The 20,668-nt window shown below is 39.8% G+C and overlaps 2 protein-coding genes across 2 annotated transcripts in view; both read left to right on the plus strand.

Annotated features, from left to right (window-relative positions):
* The first annotated feature begins 1,018 nt into the window (after nt 1-1,018).
* LOC106927535 (uncharacterized) lies at nt 1,019-3,834 on the plus strand. Its single transcript, XM_015003177.2, has 2 exons — nt 1,019-1,316; nt 2,806-3,834. The coding sequence occupies exons 1-2, from the start codon at nt 1,136-1,138 to the stop codon at nt 3,717-3,719; spliced, it is 1,095 nt and encodes a 364-aa protein (XP_014858663.2). The 5' UTR covers nt 1,019-1,135; the 3' UTR covers nt 3,720-3,834.
* Nucleotides 3,835-9,579: 5,745 nt separating this feature from the next.
* LOC106927531 (equilibrative nucleoside transporter 1) overlaps nt 9,580-20,668 on the plus strand; it is a 34,925-nt gene continuing 23,836 nt past the window's right edge. The window contains exon 1 of the mRNA XM_015003168.2: nt 9,580-9,701. The gene's annotated coding sequence lies outside the window, so the exon portion shown is untranslated. The remainder of the gene's footprint in view (nt 9,702-20,668) is intronic.

The raw sequence follows: 20,668 nt of genomic DNA on the forward strand, positions 1-20,668 counted from the left end.
TCCTCTCATCTCCTTTAGCTCAGCATGGGACGGATGGTCTACTGGGGAGACGAGAGGAAGCGGTGAGCAGTGGGGTCACGACTTAGCTCTGCATTAGCAAACTAATGTCACATTTCCACTGTAACCTCGCCGAGTGAAGGGAGTCAGAAGGATGTGACCCTGTCAGAACATGCAGACTCCAGGGATCTTGCGTTCCCACCAAATGGTTTGCATCAAAGGAAACCAGAGTGTGAGAATTGTTTTTCTTTTGAACACATGGGTTTCATTTTCTGCTTTGATTTTTTCATTTTTGACCAGAAAAACTATCCTACTGTCAAAGTAAAAACAGCTTAGTTTTTGTTGTTGTTTTTTTTAAACAAAAATAATGATAATTATAAAACTAACATAAAAGATGTGATTGCATAGCTATTTTGCGTGAATTTTAGACAATTTTAGAAGTGCAAAGCTGGCATAGAGATTGGAGTTATTAAAGCAAATATGGTTTTTGAGTACCAACTGTTGGTGTGTATGGACTATATGGCTTTAAATAAAAAATGTATTCCACATTTTTAAGATGTTAGTAATAAAAATAACTTCATGTTTCATTTTCCACTCAATTCCACACCTGTGCACTACTTTCTTTAAGACTATCAATAAAAACCTTGATAAATACACTATTTGTAATGTTACAAAAATAGAAAAAGTTCAGGGGATATCAGTACTATGATATATAGAAATTAAAATATATAAAATTCACATGAATGCAAAATAAATAAACCGATAAATATCTGATGATATGCCATTAAATGTGTAATTTGTTGAGATATTTGGGTTGAAAATGAAAACAGGTGAGCTATAACCAATGATCAGAAGGCTAGAGAAATTCTATAAATCATATGTCAGCAAAAAACAAAAATGTGCTGTCTATGGTCGAATATGTTCACTCAAAGCGTCTTGGTAGGGAACTGTGTCAATTTCTATTTTATCCAGCAGAGGGCGATAGCGACACGCTGTAGATGCAAGCCGCTCGGGTCAAACATCAACGAAGAAAAGACCCCCTTCCTCCCCTCCCTAGCAGCTTTATTATTAACCTCCACACGGGGTCATTTAGGTTGTTTTTTTAATTAATTAATTTATTTATTTAACAAACACCTTTATGAAAATGTCTCCGCTGCTGCTCAGGGCCTTCGTGAACGAGCGGCTCACGGCGGTGCTCGGAGAAATCCTGGAGGTTTTCGAAGGAGCGATCGCCAAATACGAAGAAGAAGCGTCCAACTCCAAGCAGGAGATCGATCGGCTGCAAGCTTTGCTGCTGGAGCTGCAGAGTCAGAGGACAGGTGTGTTCACCGCTGCTGACCCCACGGGGCGGACTGGGTCCAAAACACGAACAGCACCACTGTCCAGATCCGACAAAGCAGTAGAACCAGCACGGTTCTCCTGGTATCTCAGCATATCACTACTTCCAGCTTCTGCATCAAAATGTTGCTTATTGCATTATTGTAGGCTTTTACTGTTATCATTCCAGCCCTTCACTCAATTTATAAAACCCAAAAAATACTACAACACTGCCTCTTTTTAACTCATAAAGTTTAAAATGTTATATTTATCATTATCCAGGACAATTCTACCATATCTTAGCAGTAGCAGTAGATGCATGTCTCTCTGTGTAGCTGTGGAAATAAACTGGCTACAGCGATGAGATTTTAGAGTTATTTTCTAATGTGTTTAGTTTTAAATAAGAAATATATAAATACTTTCATTATTAGGTAAGTGTCTTTACATTAAGATATATGTGGCACAATGGAATGACAGGGAGAAAGTATTGAAGAGCTGATCTTCAATACTGGAAGATCTTGATGATTTCCATCGCTGTTGGGACTCTTACCTGTACCTCAGGTGAAGCTTCCTGTTTCACATCAGCTGGTAGACCATCCACGGGTTTCCTGCTGGGTGAGAAAGTGTTTTGGTTGACCTCTGGGACTGAAGTTACTCTTTCTTTTTCTTTATATCTACTCTGACATTTTATTCTCAAATACTGGTTCGCCCCTTTCATCTGTAGGGGTTTTGTGCAGGTCGGAATCTGTGGAGTTTGGTTGAGGTATTTTCCATTCTTGGATCAAAAAAAAAAGAAAAAACTGAGGTTTTTGTAATTCCAGGCTCGAGTCAATTTCCCATTGCTTATGGATGCATAAGCCTTTAAAGGTTTTATGCATCCATCTAGCCGCCCAGATCAGTTGGCAACCTGGTGATAACTGCGTTGCTCAACACGTGGCAAGACGAATCAAACCCAAAACTTTGATTGAAAAACAACTTCTCAACATTATTGAGCCATGGATTCCCTATAAACCGCCATCAGTCCATTCATTTCTCTGTCCATGGATGTGCACCAGTGTAAAAATAGCTGTGATATGTTTATTGTGAAAGTTATTACTTACATTTATAAAGCTGACTAAAATGGACTCTGGAAATCTGAGTTTGTAATGATGTGGATTTTGACATGAAATATGTGTAGGAAGCTGGGATTTATAGTTACTGCTGAACCATTGATCTGGGTTGTGTTAAACTATGGAATTAAAAAGAAGAGATAATCCCAATGTTGGGATTTAACTGTTTCATATTTTGTACCAGAAAAATGTAATACTTATATTTAGGTTGTGAGAAGTAAATCTTAGAGGTTTGGATTGTTGAAGGAAATGAACAAACACCTCAACGGATATGAATATGCTGCCACATTTTCTTGTTTTCTGGTTGATATTTTCAAGAAGTATGACTGCATTGAGTGTAAAGCGAGAACTTAAAAACTAAAAGGTTCATTTTCTCTTTCAGACGTTCCTCAGACCCAAGACCAAACTCCTCATGAGTCCCGGCTCCGTGAGGGAACCCAGTGGATTCCGGAGCTTCACCACATTAAGGAGGAAGACCACGACGAGCTCTGGGCTGCCGATCAGGACGAGCGACACCAGCCTGGCGTCGATGAAGATGCCTTAAATCTTCCTCAGGCTTCTGTCGGGGAGGAGCTTGAGCAGGAAGACGCAAAACCACCCAGGCATCGTTGGACTCAAAACTCAGAACCCGACGAGTTTCAGGAGCCCCAGGAAGTGAAGCCGGCCGAGGTCAAGCCTCCTCCACAAGACGACACCGTGGCCGTTTTTCCACCTGACCTAATGGAACAGGGCCAGCCTAGCTTCGTCTCACCTAGAGACTCTGATTCATCCCACCTGAACTCACCCGGAGCCGACTACCGGTGCTCTCTGTGCGGCGACTGCTTCCCCTCCAGCCACCTCCTGATGAACCACGCCTTCCAAGCCCACTCCAGGGACGTCGGCGTCCTGTGCGCCGTGTGCGGCGGGACCTTCGAGTCCGCCGAGAGCCTCGAAGTGCACCGCCGGTCCCACGAGAACTCCAAGTGCTGTCCCCTGTGCGGGAAGCTGTTCAGGAGCACGACCTCGCTGAAGGAGCACATGGCGGGCCACGCGGGCCTGAAGCTGCACCGCTGCCACGTCTGCGGCAAGGAGTGCCGACGCAAGGGCGACCTGAAGATCCACATGAGGATCCACACGGGCGAGAAGCCCTTCCGCTGCTCGCTGTGCTGCAAGAGCTTCACCCACAGCGGCCACCTGAAGAAGCACATGAGGAGCCACACAGGAGAGAGACCGTACAGGTGTGACGTCTGTGGGAGGGGCTTCCTGCAGAGCGGCCACCTCAAATCCCACCTGGGCACCCACGCTCAGAAAAAGTGACAGGCGTGCTTTATATGAAGAGAATAACTTCATAGAAGGAGCAACTTGGTGACAATTGAAATTTTTTTTTTTTACAGTTATAAAGATATTTATATTTGCTGATATATATATATATATATATATATATATATATATATATATATATATATATATATAAAGTTAATGATGTATTTAATTTATCTTAATTATTTCAGTTCAGATACAAAGTTTCTGAAATTCCTTTTATGTCATCAGAATAGTTAGTTACATTTAATAATAATCCCAGATGATATGAAAAGTCCTTAGCAAAACAAAGAGACCTTATTTTTTTGTTCTTATTTAAAGAGTTTTAATTGTTTATTTAAGGGTCCCTGTTAGTATTTATCACAGTGGAGACTATTCTTCCTGGCGTTCACACCACAAACATGACAATAAAATTATACTTTTACAAACATTACAAAAGAGGCTAAATGAAATGCTTTGAGATACAAACAAAATCAAAATACAAAATTCAAATCAACTGTCTTCAACAATTGTAACATTTCACAAAAGGACGTCTTGGAATATCTTAAAACACACAAAATGAAAATAAAAAATCTCAGCAACTTGAAAGATATTTTACAAACAAACAATCTTCCCTTTTAGTGTAATGATATTTTTTATTATAAAAAAAAAACACTAAATGTGCACATATCCATGCTGGTAAGAGAGAACGAGGGCGAGGATTTGGACAATCAGAGCGATCACAGCAATGAACTAATCTCTTATTTCAACACACAATCACAGAAGGCCGGGTTGCTTTCAATACATATCTTCCCCCCTAATAAATCAAATCGTTTGAAAACTGTATTTTGTTTTTAATGAGGTTATCTTTGCTTTTAATTCAAATGTTTGATGATCTGAAACATGTAAAAGTAATTTCAAAAATAAAGAGGGAGAAAAGGAAAAAATCTTTAAATAGAAATAATTTCCCACCTTCCACAGTAACTTTTTGTTGTGCGCTGGCTCTAAAGTTAAGGTTTGTTGTATTTAGCAACTTTAACATTCAGCAGTATGACTGGGTTTCCTGTGTTGTCTTTTTACTTCTGTTATGTCCTGTTTTCTGGTACGATTTTGAGGAACACCAAAAATAAACTGTTTTTAATTGTCCCTGAATGTTGAGGTTTGATTTTGTTTGAGTTTTTTTTTTTTTTTTTACTCCAACAAGCAGTTTTGCAGAGTAGCTGTATTCTGGTGCAGCTTCAGCTTTTCACCCCAGAAAAAAAAAATATTGCTACAGATTTCAGAAGCAGTTGCAAAACCCACAGGCATATTATATTTTAACATATAGTATTTTATAATACTTCAGTTCCTTGTCCAAGAATTGACAAGGAACTTCATGCGATTAAAATAGGGTCATTCAATATAGCGCAAATATATTGTGTTTTATAACTATATTTATGCTCTTTATAAAGAGCACTTATGCTCTTTATGCCAGTAAAATATTTTTTTGGTGAGGTTTTTATTTGTTGCAGAATAACTGTTTTTGGAGAAACAATAAAATGTTCTTAGAAAATCATTAATCACCCACCAGGCTGATAAAACACTGGGAGAAGCTCTGACTTGGTTGTTAGCAGGAAACCTGTCTACATCACCATCTCTAAATAGAAACATTCTGTGTTTATATTTCTAAGCGATCTTTGAGCTGCTTTTGGTCTGATCCCTCACCTAGGACCCGTTTGCCCCTGCAGACCCGACCCAAATAGAGGCAGGAAGCCTCCGATGGCTCCTAGGATCACTGGGACACTCAAAGCCCTCCAACCACGATAAGGTGGCAGCCCACGAAGGGGAAAAAACAAAGCCAGAAACAGTCCTCTGTTCTGAACTGAACTGATCTGGAGAGAGGCCAGAAGATGGCGCTCTGGTGTTTCTAACTAAACAGTTTTTTTGTTTGTTTTTTTCAAACTTTTCTAACTAAAACATTTAGTTGACAAGCTTTTTGTTTTCTCAGTTATTTTTCTTTTCACAGAAGCTACACCTGGTTTAGCGTTGATTAGCTGTGGTTGGTTTCTGGGAAAGGGCATTGGCTGACATGACGTCACCTAACCGTTCTTCCTCTCCTTTTCATTTCCATGAAAGTTCTCGTGATCAGTTGACCTGTTGTTGTGTCTCTGCTCTGTCTTCTCTCAGCCAGATGGCTACTGGTACTGAACCCGGTTCTGGTTCTGCTGTTGGTTTGCTCCTGGTAGAAGGGAGTTCTTCCTCTCCTCTGTCACAACATGCATGCCCTGGGCATGAGGGACTGCTCTGAAGTCAACAACTCAACACAAGTGATTTGCTGTCGCCCCCTGCTGGTCAGGGGTATGAATGACATGAGTATACAATCTGCTGGGGTTTATTTGAATTATGGTAGCACAGTGCTTCCCGTACATGGAGGGGGAAAAAATCATAGCAGTCTCTCAGTCCATTGAATAATACAGAATATAAGCAAGCAAATAGCTTATTTATTATATTTTTATACCATCATAAGCCCCGACTAGTGTTAAAATTTACATTTTCTGTGTGTAACTAATGTCACATGTTTTCTTCATTATACTAAAACAATAACTATGGTTGGGTTTAATTCTCTTTCATGCTCAGTCTTTGGTGTAAGACAGTTCAGGACATTTGTGCTTCTGCCAACACAAATGTAACCGGCGCTGTTTGTAATTGATGGAGAACAACTTTTATTTTCAATTGTATGGAGCCAATATCTTTCAGGCATGACTGTATAAAGTGACTATTTGCTATAAATACTGTGAGTTGTATTTAAATCTTTGTATCATTTATTTAAAAATAGAAAGAAAAAAAGAAAATGCTTTGGTTAACTTTCTCAGTTAAATACGTTTCTTCCTCTGTCTTAGAAAAAGGTATGATGTCTTTTAAAAAAAAAAACTTACTTTGAATCATTTTACAAAATAAAGGCAAAAAGAGTAGGTAAATAGAACAACTTACATGTCAATGCTTGAAAATATTGGCGACATTCAAAAGTTAATTTCTTGTTTCTCTTCTGATGTGTGAACATAACCACTAGGGGGCATTGTAGGCCTTTTTTGTTTTTAGATCCGTCAGCATAAGTGTTATATTCTAATATTGAATTTTAAGATTTACTTTTAGTAAAAGTTGCTGTTTTTAGTTAACATATTTTTTTTACATGTTGTTGTGAAACTTATTGTGGCTCAAATAATTAATTACTGAAGCTGCAATCGCAGTATCTGAGCTTCAATCACTTATTCCTGATTATAAATGTCTTATGTTTCCTGCTAATACATCTTTCCACTAAATCTCAGCAGTAATCAGATCTTGAACACCCGTTTGTGATTTCGGTCATGGAAACAAGTTGGGTTGCTTCCAGGTGATTTCAGCATCTCAAACATTTGAATGAGGAACTTGTGAGTTTGGCAAACTGCTTCAGGCCGGACAGACTTTTCAAAAAGGCAGCTTAAAAGCCGGCAGGCCCTCTATGACCCTCAGGCCTAAAACTAACCGACCCTAATCTGGTTACGCAAGCTCCCCCGTAGACACAAAATCACCAGGAAACCAGCCTTATTTCTGGGGAACAGTTTCTCACATGGTACTTTGTCATACAGAGGAGCCACTCAGACCTAATCAGATGATTTGTTTACATCTGGTTCAGTCACGTCATGCGCGTTATTTGTACTTTCATCGCGCCTGTTTGACAAAATCTCTACCTTTTGGGACAAAAACGGGTCAAGGGGTTAATCTGCTGTGACTTAAACTATGTGAAACTCACTGAAAGGATTTTCTTTATGTGGGTCAGACTGTGTGTTAAACACATCAGGCGGGAGGGAAAGATTTGGGTTGGCAGCTTTTCTTTGTGCGCCCGTGTGCGTTGGACGTGTGAAAAGTAACACTTTGCACCCACAGGGAATGCAGCTGGAACTCGGCCGACTTCAGGAATTCCACAATCCCTCCGGTTGCATAACCGGGTCGCTGAGGTATTCACCAACCCACCCGGTGCTGTCTCTGGACCGGACCAGGGGAATCCGGAGCATCCGAGGTGGAATGCTGATGGGGATGGTGAGAGACGAGGTTCTGCTTCTTATCAGGATCTTTCTCAGGGTTTGTTTTTTTTTTTTCTTTTTTTTTTTTTTACGTGTGGAGGAGGACAACAAACATCTGGTGGACGCAGGAGACAAACACACAACGGAGTTGAGTAACCGTAAATGTTGCTGTTTTCACACATCTGTTTCAAAGTGGGAGTGAATGAGGGAGGCGCTGGTGCGCAAACAGGGATGGAGAGTTCTGCTTTTGTTTTCCACCCTGACAAATCTGATTAATGCAACCCAACGTGCAGACTTGAAAGCAGTTTGTTTTGCTAAAAAACTTTGATTATTTGCTTCCTGCCGCAGACCCAGTCATGCATAAATCACACGCCGAACCCTTCATGGTGCAAGGCTATTAAACGCAAAGTGTTATTGAACGTGTTATTGAAGTGACATCACGTAGAAAGAGCTGCAGGGTCGCAAAATATAGACGACCGAGAGCCACAATGAACAGCCTCAAAGTATTTTCTGTGAAATCTCTATTTTTCTATGCGTTTATGTTACAAAATCCAATAAAAAATGGCAAACATCATATGCTTTATATAATTATTGGCCATAAAAAGGCATTAGTGCTCACAGTGCTTTGCAGTGGTAGTTTGTCACAATAACCACACGAAATATAAAATCAAAACATTTGCACTAACCTCCGACCCTTCTGGGAAATGTCTCCACCAACTTTTACACATCTGGAGGCACTGCAGTTTTAGCCCATTCCCCTTTTGCTCAAGCTTGGTCAGATTGGATGGAAAGCATATCTGAAGATCAATTAGCCGCAGACTCTCCATTGGATTTCAGTCCAGGCCTTTAACTAGGCCGTTCTAACATATGTGTGTGCGTTGATCCAAAACCGCTAGTGCGCCGGTTGACTGTTTACGGTTGTTGTCATGCTGATGCTTCTAACAGGAGATCTCCATCCATCTTCCAAGCTCCGGCTGAAGAAAACATCCCCACAGCAATGATGCTGCCACCACCGTGCTTCACCTTGCTCCACGCATAGCTTTTTCACCAAAAAGTTTAGTATTGGACTCATCTAACCAATGCAACATATTGGTAAATCTCCAGGCCTTTCTAATGAATTCATGAACATATGTGGGAGGTTTCTAGAGTAAAGATATCTGATCTGTTACATTTACAGGGACAACAAAACTGACAACATTCTCTTATGCACGTCATTAGATAAGCTATTTCTGCTTGACTTTAGGTCTCTGAGCACTTTAGGGAGAGTAAAAACTGCTAAATTTATCAGCCCTCATTCTGTCAATGTGAGGAGATTCAACTGTTATCACAGATGTAGCGCAACACACGTTTAAAAGAGCAACATAACAAACACTCCTCATTGTTATTTTTTTGAATTGCACTGCAGTTGTGCCTGCTACCCAACCTGACGTCATCCCTTTATCTTAAATTTAGCAGAAAAGCTGCTGTTTCAGAGTTTCGCGCGTCAGCTGTTTTATTGGGGACAGACTGGGCCCTCTCTCTGAGTGCTTTAGTTCTTGACAGCTGATCAATGAAATCAATGCTCGAAAGAGTGGCCAGTGTTCCCCTTTTAACCGGATTGGGATTTCAGACTGAGCGGAGTGACTTTCTTTGGAAGCAAAGAAAGAAAGAGAGAGAAAAAAATAACCTTGTGACGTTATTTCACCACCACCTGCTCGGCTTGGTTACAATAGATATAATCCCCGTGCTTTTTTTTCTCTCTCTCTTTCTCTTTTTCTTCTTATTATTTTTGTCGGAATCTGGGCCAGTCAGAACTCGCCCCCCTGCCGCCCCCTGCAGCCCGTATGTGTGCCAGCTGCGTGATAACTGAGCGCTGAGTTTCTGCAGCTGATCGAGGGGGAGACGGAGGAGCTGGCGACCGCATGCACCGACGTTTTTTTTTTTTTTTCCCCCTGACGCATGTGACGGCATCTTCATGAGGGTAAGTATGTGTTGCGTTTCTCGACCAGCGTAATGTGCTGCAGACTGCTGACTCAGGCGGCCAAATAGAGTCCCAGAGTGAGTGGAGGGTGTGGGAGTGCGTGGGGTGGGATTCCATCAAAGTGGTGATTCTTGGCCCGCAAATCCACAAATGCTAATGTTTAGTTTAAATAAGCCTGTGTGCGGTAGTAGGTGGAGAGAAAAACGCTGACAAGGTCAAATGGGACACAACTGGCGCATCGGTGTACGGGGGATGAGCAGTGACGTCAGGTGTAAAGCGGTGGGTCTTTTTGACAGGGGCTCTCTGCCTTGGGCGGCAGGGCTGGGAGGGCGCCAAGAGGGGGAAAAAAAGTTATTGTAGTTGTAACCAAGAGTTTTCTATTAATTATTTGCATGTCTAAGCAGTGTGAAATAAACCTCCCTGTGTTAGGCAGAGGTCCAGGCAAGCAACATAAAAAAGACATTGCTATGTAAAGGGCTGGTGACACTGAAATTGGATAATAATTTACAGATTTTGATTCAATAATGCTAAATTTAAGCGCTGCGTATAGTTTCAATTATGGAGTTTGCACTGCATTCAAAAGGGGAAAATGACATCTATCTATCTATCCATTTATCCATCCATCCATCCATCCATCCATCCATCCATCCATCCATCCATCCATCCATCCATCCATCCATCCATCCATCCATCCATCCATCCATCTTTCTTTCATTTTCCGTGTTAATATTATCCCCTGCATTGATGTACATGTTATGACAGCTGCACAGGAAGTTGAAAGAGGAATCCTGAACCACTGCAGCAGAGGTTGGGACTTGAACACAGTTGCATTTGAACCTCCACAGCAGGTGTCAGTGTGAGAATGTAGACCCTTGCACACAGCTCCGGCGCAGCAGCAGATAACATGAAAGAGCTCCGAGAATAGACCCCACTGAGCTAAAAACTACTCCTGCACCATGTAAATCCTTGACCGCATGTTGTCGCTTGCTGCACGCTGTTTTAAGCAGCTCCTTCCTCAGTGGGCTTTATGCAGTTGCCGGTGGAGTGCGATGACTTTTGAAGTCACTCGTAGGGCTTAGAGGAAGCCGTGACGCTCAGCGGGGAGAAGTTGTTTTATTGGGAGTTAGTTTTCGACACTGTTAAATACAGAAAGAAGCAGGGCCAGGACTACTTTCTATAGGACAGTTAAATGAAGGGAGAACACAGTGGTCATGGGATCAACAGTTCCACTCAGTGGCTTCATTCAGGAACAAGATATTCTGTAGATAATCAGATAAACACTATCCCAGAAGGAAAAAACAGATAACAAAAAGCTAAGGGCGGCAATAACTGCAAACAATGCATAAATGGAAAGTAGCAAGGAAAAACAGATAAGTGTTCTCAGAACATAACGAGCTGAATGTTTTGAGATTTTTGTTGTTCAAAGCCATCTGATTAAATGAGCCATTATATCTTGTCGTCTGACCTAGTCAAAGTCCTCTCATGGCTCTTCATTTAAATGAGCTAAGCTGAAGAAGGGAAATGTCTCAGTAGAAAGCAGTTCTGCTCCTGGAGAGGTGGGAAGTGGTTTCCTGCTTGAATTCATTTGTTTTAATGAATGGGTCATTAGCAGACTCCTGCAGAATATGGCGACAGGGTGAGATAATTAAACTGCCTGAGCCCTTGGAGTGCGGGCCCCATCTAAATCTGGCCCCTGACAGTTTTACGCTTCTGCTCCAACATTGTTCACTGCAAAACCCCCAAATCCTACCAAGTATCTTTGGTCTAGTTTCTAGTGCAAATACCTTAGTACACTTGAAATAAGACAAAACTAATTAAGTAACTTTTTAGCAGAATATAGAAGCTTGTTTTAAGTAAATAATTCCTTAATATTGATGAAAAAGTTCTAGTTTCATTGGCAGATTATTTCACTTATAACAAGACATTTTTCCCATGTTAGAAGTTAATTTATCTGCCAATTAAGCTAAAACTTTTTCATCAATATTAAGGAATTATTTACTTAAAACAAGCTTCTATATCTTACTAAAAAGTTACTTTTAAGTTAGTTTTGTCTTATTTCAAGTTTACTAAGATATTTGCACTTGAAACTAGACAAAAAAAATACTTGGTAATATTTGTGCTTTTGTAGTGTTGTGATAATTATCAGGTATTTGATCAGCACAAGTTATAACTTAAAATATTTGTCATCTTATATGTGATACAGTTTATCTTTCTGGATGAAAACACTGTTTTAGATTAACAGGATTAAAACAGGTTTTGGAAACTTTTTTTTTACATTTCATTGGAAGACTAATGGTAAAAATCTATACATATTTTAACTCGCAGTTGTATTGATTGGTCCAAAATGTCCCTAATAGGATTCCTGTGATGACACCCCGTCAGATAATTGGTTGTTTTTGATAGACTTATTTTCTTCTTAGACATATTTTAAGATTAAACAATAAAAATTAGTAGAATCACCATCTTCAGTCATTTTTAAAAAATACAACGTTTTGTGTGTAATGATGTCATCCTTCATGATTTTCTCTTCTTTAGGCTTTTTCCAAGTGTTTTTGTTGTTGCGTATTGTTTTTTTGACCCAGCTCTTGACTGACTGCAACTCCTCTATACATATCACTTTTTTTTTTTTTTTTTACAGATACTTGATAAGTGCATTTTGTTTTTCTTTTGTTCTCAAAAGGTTTGTGCTTAAATTTGTGCCTTGGCTGAAGATGTTTGTCAAAGTCTTTTAGTAGACGCCACATCTCCGCTAACCTTGGTTTAAATTTTAAGAGGAAGGTGAGGTTCTTATAGCTTCTCTTTTTATGCACTAGAAGACAAAGTCATAGTCAAAGTGAAGCTTATCTCTGTGCTTTAAAGCTTTTCAAAGCACAACGAATAGGAATGTATGCAAAATGTGTTATTTACTGAACTCCTTAAATCATTGAGCTTGGTAAAATTTGTAATTTGGGATAAATATCTTCTAAACACTGAAATCAAATTCATCCCCAACCTAGATTTCAGCGGACATCATGTAGACATGTTTGTTTTGGTCCAAAAACTCGCTGCATACGCTGCGCTCATGGACCACTCCAGCCAGCTTTCTTTGACCCAGTTTCACCGCTCTGGCCAAACACTTGATCTCCCACCAGCACCTTCTGTGCCAGGACAATTACATGACTAAAATTAGACACTGTGGTCTGAAAACAAGGCAAGGGCAAAAGTACACAGCATACGGACAAAACACCAGAGTAATATGATGCTGGAGGGGGTAGAGGAGCCAGCTGATCCGGACCGGGTCGTTGTCACTGCGGTTTCAGCCGGATGTCTGCTGCCGTAGAAAGACATTGATACTTAAGGAGCCACGGAAAGCTGGGAGACGTAAGTGCAGATGTACTTTCAAAAGGTGGTAGTTATCTGTTCATGGGTATTTTTTGTGTAAAAATACCTTTTTGTTTAAATTATTTTCTAATTTAGTTTGAGAAGCTGCTTGCATATCCATCATCTCTACTAGACAGATACAGCTAAACCCAGTTTAAGGAATGACTCCAAAAGCTCGCATATACGACGTTTAGCTCCATATTTAATTTTATTACTGGTGATGTTGATTTTAGATTTTTTTTTTTAAATCTGGTTGTTGGTTTTATTTTCGTTGGTGTACATGTTGTGCTGAACAGAATATTGTATTTCCCGGAAACAAGTGAATCTTCATGGACTTTCACGAAGCCTTCAAGATGGATGCTCCTGTCTTTACTTATCTCCTGACTTTCCCTCGCGTTTTGCAAGCTGCCTCCTGTTTTGCATCTTGAGTGATGGACAAGAGCTCCTCTAATTGGTAGCAAATGTTTTTCATTCCTCAGATTCAGAAAGCAGTGGAGACATCTCCACAGCAGAAGTGTTTATTTAGTGGAAAACAAAGAATCAAGAGCATAGAGGGCTCCTGCATTCATCTGCAAGAAAATGATTGGTTTGATAATGTGTATAGTTCAAATGCTTCACCGCATTTATTCAGAAAACAAGACAGTTTAGTGTAGAGCCGCTGGAATGTGGTCTCATTAGTTTCCATAAGTAGATAATCTCAGGTTTGTTTTGTTGAATCTCGACTGAAGTATCTCGTACACAAACACTGATGAGGGTGTTGAGTTCAGCGGGAGGAGAGCTGGTCTCTGACGGTCTTCTGTCAACAAATATCCACACAGATCTGTAATAACCTCACTTGAATATAGTTTGTTATGAAGTCAAAAGGAGTTATTCTTATAATGTTTGTGTGTAAAGACTGTAAGGGATCCATCCACCGATGAAAACCCACGATCATCAAGAGATTAAAGCTGACTTCTTCCATTGTGCCTGAAGGGGAAACTCCTGGAAATAATCACATGCGTTTGGCATTAGAAACATCTTAAGTGATGTTAAAAACAAAAGGGAATCTCATGTCTAAAAAAAAAAAAAAAAAAAAAAAAGTTGTTGGTTAGAATGAGGGAAATCATGGGAAAAGCTGGAATGTCTTTCTCCTCATTTTATAAGACTTGCTGCACGTGAGGCCAGTTCTGAGGAAGTTGTACATTTTGTACATTTTGCAAACGTCAGGGCGGTGCGCCGCACGGGATGAAGCGCCTGCCTCACAGTAAGAACATCCTCATTTGAAACCCTGGACAGGAACTTTCTTCCGTATATAAATTTATATTATACCAGCTGAAAGAAAAGAAAAAGGCGTGGCATGGCATGAGTGGTGGAAATATGTGGTTTAATTATGGGCTCCTTTTTCTGTTGAGAAGTTAAAACGTCCATGTTTGAAAATGGAAAAATTAAGATAAAAGTCCAACATGGCTGCTTTAGATATGAAACACAGTGAAAATGGTAATTAAAATAAATAAACATGATTTTAAAATCTGTAAATCAATCACATATGATGGGTAAAATCTAAATGCATTTATAGATTATGTTGTTATGGATACAAAATGCAGATAAAGGACTTATTGGCCGGATTTAATCTGGTCAGCGAACGTATCAACCAGCAAAATCCACAAAATGTTCACATTTTGCAGTGAAACACGGCTAATTTTGATTTAAACTTCAATGTTATTCCCAGACCATATCTGTCATAAGAAGTTATGTGGTGAGTGGCAGATCACACTGCAGACAACAGAGTGCAAAGCTTTTGGTTTTGCTTTGATAAAACACAAGACAACTCAAAGAGACAAGAGAAAACATATAGACATGAAGAAGGACCTGAAGGAGAATTAATGCTCAGCTTTCAGTTTCATCTAAACACTTTTAAGTTTAATAGTAAAATAAATGCTGCAAGAGTGGATTTAATCTCCTAAACACTTGGTGTAACGGACTGAATACGAGTTTAAAGCAGATGCTTAGAGGCAGTTGTTTTCACCAAGATTAGTTCAGCATAATGCCACGCTGCTTGGAATAACTTTGTTCCCCTTAACAAATGAAGTCACCATTTAAAAACCGCTTATATGATCTGACAACTTAGTAAAAACTGAATACAATATGTAAAGGAGTTAATACTGCTTTTTTACTTCAGCTTTTCTTGTTATTCTGCTGCGAAGGAAGACGTGTGAGAAAGAGACAAGTTTTGGGGAACACAATCTGGTTTGCGGCTTCTTTCTGTAGACACTACGCAACAAGACTAGACAGCCGTGTTACTAAACGACTTATGACTAACATATTATCAGTTAATTTCATCTTGATGTAGTCAGCTAAACAGTTATTACCTCAATGTTAAATTGAGGTAATAACGATAGTAAAATCTTATTATTTTGCTGCAGAAGTGGGTCACATGATTGGTCATTTAATTCCACATTTTTAAAATGCACTGGCAAAGGACTGGAAACAGTTCACTGACTAATAAATGAAGAAGTTTCTTTACCAGATTATTACGTAATGACAAAATCGTGACAGGAATATAACAGCTGTTTCAGGGTTTTTTCTCCGTCTGAATGGGGAACTAAATTCTTTCTTCAGCGTGTTTTCTTTCGTTGTGCGTGTTGCGTTGATGTATGTTCAGGATACATGTAATTTAGTGTCACACTGCCATGTGGTTTGTGTAATAGATCTGCTCTATGCCACTCAAATGACTTTATCTCTTTCGCTGATTAAATCAGGCAGGTTCAGGGACAAAATGATGTATCATTTGTTTGTTCCTGTCTAAGAAACCTCTTTAGACCCAGATGTGTCCAGGAGGTTCGTGATTTGGATTTAAGAAATATTTTCCCATCAACTCTAAAAGTAACATAAAGACGGCTTTGGATGCATTAATCACCTCACAGTTAGATTATTACATTTCTTTATATTTTAACATTGTAACATTGTCTGTAAAGCTGCTCCTGCATCATGACTGCAGCCAGATTCCTAACTTGACCCTGAGACGTTACAGCCTCATTTGTGAAACAGATTTTGTTAATTATTTTGTTTTTAAAGCAGAGCGTGGGCTGCCATCTTGATATATACCCAAACTCCTTCATTATAGTCTTAAATCATCTTTTTGGATGATATATTTTGGATGTAGACAGTCGGAGAGGTCAGTACCGGCACCAGCATCGAAGCTTTGGAACAACTTTTCAAGTTTTTCTCCTTCACAATATTTGGAACACCACTTGAGATTTGTTTATTTTTATTTATTATAGTAGTCGTCATACTACTGGAACCATTCTACTTTTTATCATTTTGCAGGTGGAAAAGTACGATAAACTGGTTTTCCAAATGTTTTACAAAGCAAATCTGAAAAGTGTGGTGGGTTTTTGCATTCAGCGTCCCTGAATCAGACTACTTAGTAAATTCACTTCCATAGGTGTGTCTCTATCAGCTTTGCTAGACTGTAGCTGTGTTTTGGATTTTGAAGTATTAGAAACGGTTGATGGAGATGGCAAAATTCAAAATACATTTCCGAGTTTCACAGAAAATATTTGTATGGATTGGAGAGCTTCTCTGAACGGGAATTTTCAGCTTTTCCACTGATTTCCAGTCAGGCTTTCATCTCGACTATGACTGCTAGACCATTCTGCATTGATCTAAATCACTCCATTTTAGTTCTGGTTAGGGTTAAGGTGAACCTTCTCCTCAGTTTCAAATCTTATGCAGTTTTTCTTCCAGGATTGCCTCGTATGTAATTCCATGCATTCACCGTCGCTGATGGAGAGAATGATTGCCACAGCATGATGCTGCAGTGCTTTAAGTATCGGCCAAAATGGCTGCTGTGTCTCCTAAGTGATTGGTGGCTAACTTTACAATGGCTTCTTCCTAATCCTGCTTCCTATTTACAAAGTAGGTGAAACTGGTTGCACGGATTTCGTTTTATTCTCTTCACTCTGCTGATGGCAACAACGGGAAAAAACAACTGTGCATGTGTTTGCGGATCCAATGGCTTTCACAGATGGTCCTCAGGTTCGTTTGAGTTGGTAGAAAACATTCACAGCTCGATGAGTTGGTATGGCGAAGTCTGGAAAACACAGCGTGTGTCTCACGCAACAAGAGATGGGGAACAATTGACTAATGGGCTTCAAATGGCCAAACATCCTCGCCCTTAGTCGCCTGTGGTCGGGTGATTTCCTCTATCAGGACGGGCCAACAGGATGGTTGTCAGCCTCTGATAAGATAAAAGGTGATGGCCGATGAGACTCACAAAGACTCACATCCCTGAGGTGAAATCTAGAGATGATGACGAGCTGGCAGCAGAATTAAAAATGCTGCCCGTCAGGAGGGAAGTCAGCTTTCCTGGAATCGTCCTTGCAAGTGATGTTTTGAGAGTGGAGACGCACTGATGTAGCTGTGCGCAGATTATGTGTTCAGTGAAGGAAAGGGCTGAAACATCGGAACCGTCTGCATCACGCATGCTGCTAGCATGATAAACAACTGGGCAACCCAGTTTCCTTATCACGCACAGACACGTGCAGGGGACCCCCGCTGTCACATTACTTAACACGCACGTTTGCCTTTACTGTGATGTGGAGAAAAGTCAAATACCACTGTTAAATTTCAGCTGGTCAGATTACAGTAACTCATATTCATTATGATTCTGGTGACAGGTTGGAACAGGTGCCAAAAGGGAATCCTGTGCAGTAAAAAATGACTCGGGGTTCTCCAGATCTGCCATCGTGGGTCATAGGTGCAAATGTGACAAAATTCGCTCCTCAAATTTCATACTGCTATTTGCTTAGCTCAGTTTAAGACTTAAAATCCCAACAGTTCAGCATAAAAGACTCAAGAGATTTGAACTTACTTATTAAAGATTTATTTCCCCTTTGATATTCCTTTTCCTCTAGGGAACCAGTTGTCCAGTAGTGCCATTTTCACGTTTATGAGTTTTCTGCCCCATCTGTTTTTCATTTATGATTGCACAACAGGGGAGCGACTGGAGCCCCCTCAACCCTCTAACATCCTTTTTCCTGACATTCATGCCTTTTGCACTTCTGCAGCTCAGATCTCATTAGGAAAAAAACGGCTGAATATTGCCTGCATTTTGTTGTTCCCTTGTACATAACTTCAGATAAAATCCCCTGAATGTGCATTTTGTTTAGATAATTTACCTATAGTGTTCAACTCCTGCTTATTTCCTGTTCCCCATGTCTTTCTCAACTAGGCACTAACACAGTTTGAGTCGGGGAACAGAGGAAACTAGAGAACTTTAGACTTAGAATTGAACCAAAAGTTTTATTGAATTTTCCACTAATATTTACACAAACAGTTGCATGAGAAGGTCCAGTCATCGTGCGCTCCAGGAAGCGTCAGTGCTCCACCAGTAAACATATTTTGGCATATTCTATGAGCAGTAAAAAGATGAGTTTGTAATTTTGATGTTAAATAGTTTTGCCAAAAATAAGACTAATTTGAAAAATATATCCGTTTAGAAGTGCTTTTTTAGTTTTTAGTTTTACTTTTGGGTTGTTGACCTGGATCTGTAAGGGGGGAAAAAAGTCTTGAAATGTTTCACAACTTAAATTCTAACACTCCTCCTTTAAAGCTTTCCTTGCCTCCCTTTTCCTGACATTTTCCAGATATGAACTGCTAAAATTTCCGCTCAAACCGAGGTTGACCTTTTGCTGTGAAATGTGTATATCTATCTATCTATCTATCTATCTATCTATCTATCTATCTATCTATCTATCTATCTATCTATCTATCTATCTATCTATCTATCTATCTATCTATCTATCTATCTATCTATCTATCTATCTATCTATCTATCTATCTATCTATCTATCTATCTATCTATATATATATATATATATATATATATATATATATATATATCAGACATGTGCCGATCAGGTTTTTTCCTGCCGATTCTGATCACCCATGAGGGCCGATCACGGCCAATCACCGATACCGATCACTGATACCGATCACATAATTATTATTTTTTTAACCATAAGCACTACCAGTTATATTATGTGGAAAAAGGAACCATGAATCCACCTTAATTTAGACAAAAACTTGTTTTTAATAACTTTTTTCAAGAAAAAAAAATCAAAACAGACATTGTGCAAATTGTACTGCTATTGGTAATACTATCTTTAACAGACTGAAAACATATGAAGGCTCTCAACATTTCCCAAAAAATTCAAGTATAAAACTTAACATTCAAAGGCAAATGGACCTTATCAAGCTCTGCCCAGAAACGCCCCCTAAAATCCCATGTGGCTGCATGGCTCACAAACAAAGATCAGCTGGCCCTCATGTTTTCTCCTGGTTTTTATGGTTTGTTTTTTGCAGCCCTGTATGCCTCAAATGTTTCTGCACGCCTGCTACAAATGTTACAGTACTCGAGCAAAAATTCATAGGAACGTCCATGAAACTGAGAGAGCAGATTTTTTTTTTGTACATTTCAAATTTTATGATGAGTCACAAGGGATGGAGAATCAAGAATCAAGCCAAGAGTTTGTTTGCCTTTTCAACATTATTTATATGTGAGTAAAACAGTTTGTTCTTTCCAAAAGAAGCACAACAAAGTCAACACATGCTGTTTGGCTTTAATTACTTGGGAATAACGGAAAACAGGTCGGGTTAATCAAGAGCAATACACATTTTGGCTCTTTCATTGGCTGCTAATCCGAAGGTGCAACGTTTTTGGCAGAACTTTTTAATTTTTCAGAGAAGCCTACACCCGTAATCTGACTCAGCGATAAGCAGAGACCAGTGTTGGAGGAGGAAATGAAGGGTAACTGAAGAAAAGAGTCTAATTATTATTTTTGGGAGGTTTAATGGAGGAACGTGTGAGACGGCAGCAGAACAGAGCAACTATTGTAAAGTTGGAGAGGCTGAACTGTTGACTGGTTGTTTTTAGGCGTCTCCAGCAGATCCCTTTTCTTTTCCTGTCGTCACCCTGGGATAAACAATAATCTGCCAAACAGAGGCCATAAATCCTTAATCCCAGCAGAGTTTATAGCTCCATTGTGTCTGAGTCATCCCGGGTTAAAGTCATGGTTCTTTTGGAATTCCTCTCCCGTCACGGTCTTCCTAAAACCTCAGGATGTGCTCAGAAATCCAGCTACAGTCCTTTCCTGTAGTGCCCTCCTCCTCCTCACCCTCAAAGCACGTCTCTGATGGTAAAAATTCCCGACTTGGACTTGTGCGGTGTTTATTTGTCCCTCTTCTGTTCTAAAAATTGCCTGCTGAGGAACCGTCTGGGTCGGCAGGAAGCGAAGGGGTTAAGAAATTCACCCAGCGATGGAAGTGCGCTCAATTAAAGGAGGCCAGGTCCTCTAACAATGTGCTGCGGTTTCCCTACGGCGCCCTAATGGTGGCTTTCTGATTATCTGCATTTTGAAAACGCGTCACTCACAGGTGTGATGCATGTCTGTTATGTTGTGGTTGTGAGTGTTTTTACCGCAGCTGTTAGTTTTAAACCGTCCTTCCTGAACGGTTGGGATGCTTTGTGAAATATGAACGACTAACACAAAGAAATGCTTGGAAAACGTTATCATAAAAGAAAAAAAAAAGAACTAGTACAGAGTATACACAATGTATGAGCTGTT

This window comes from Poecilia mexicana, unplaced genomic scaffold (genome assembly GCF_051168715.1).
Source record: "Poecilia mexicana isolate PSO_F unplaced genomic scaffold, ASM5116871v1 scaffold_15, whole genome shotgun sequence".
Lineage (NCBI taxonomy): Eukaryota > Metazoa > Chordata > Actinopteri > Cyprinodontiformes > Poeciliidae > Poecilia > Poecilia mexicana.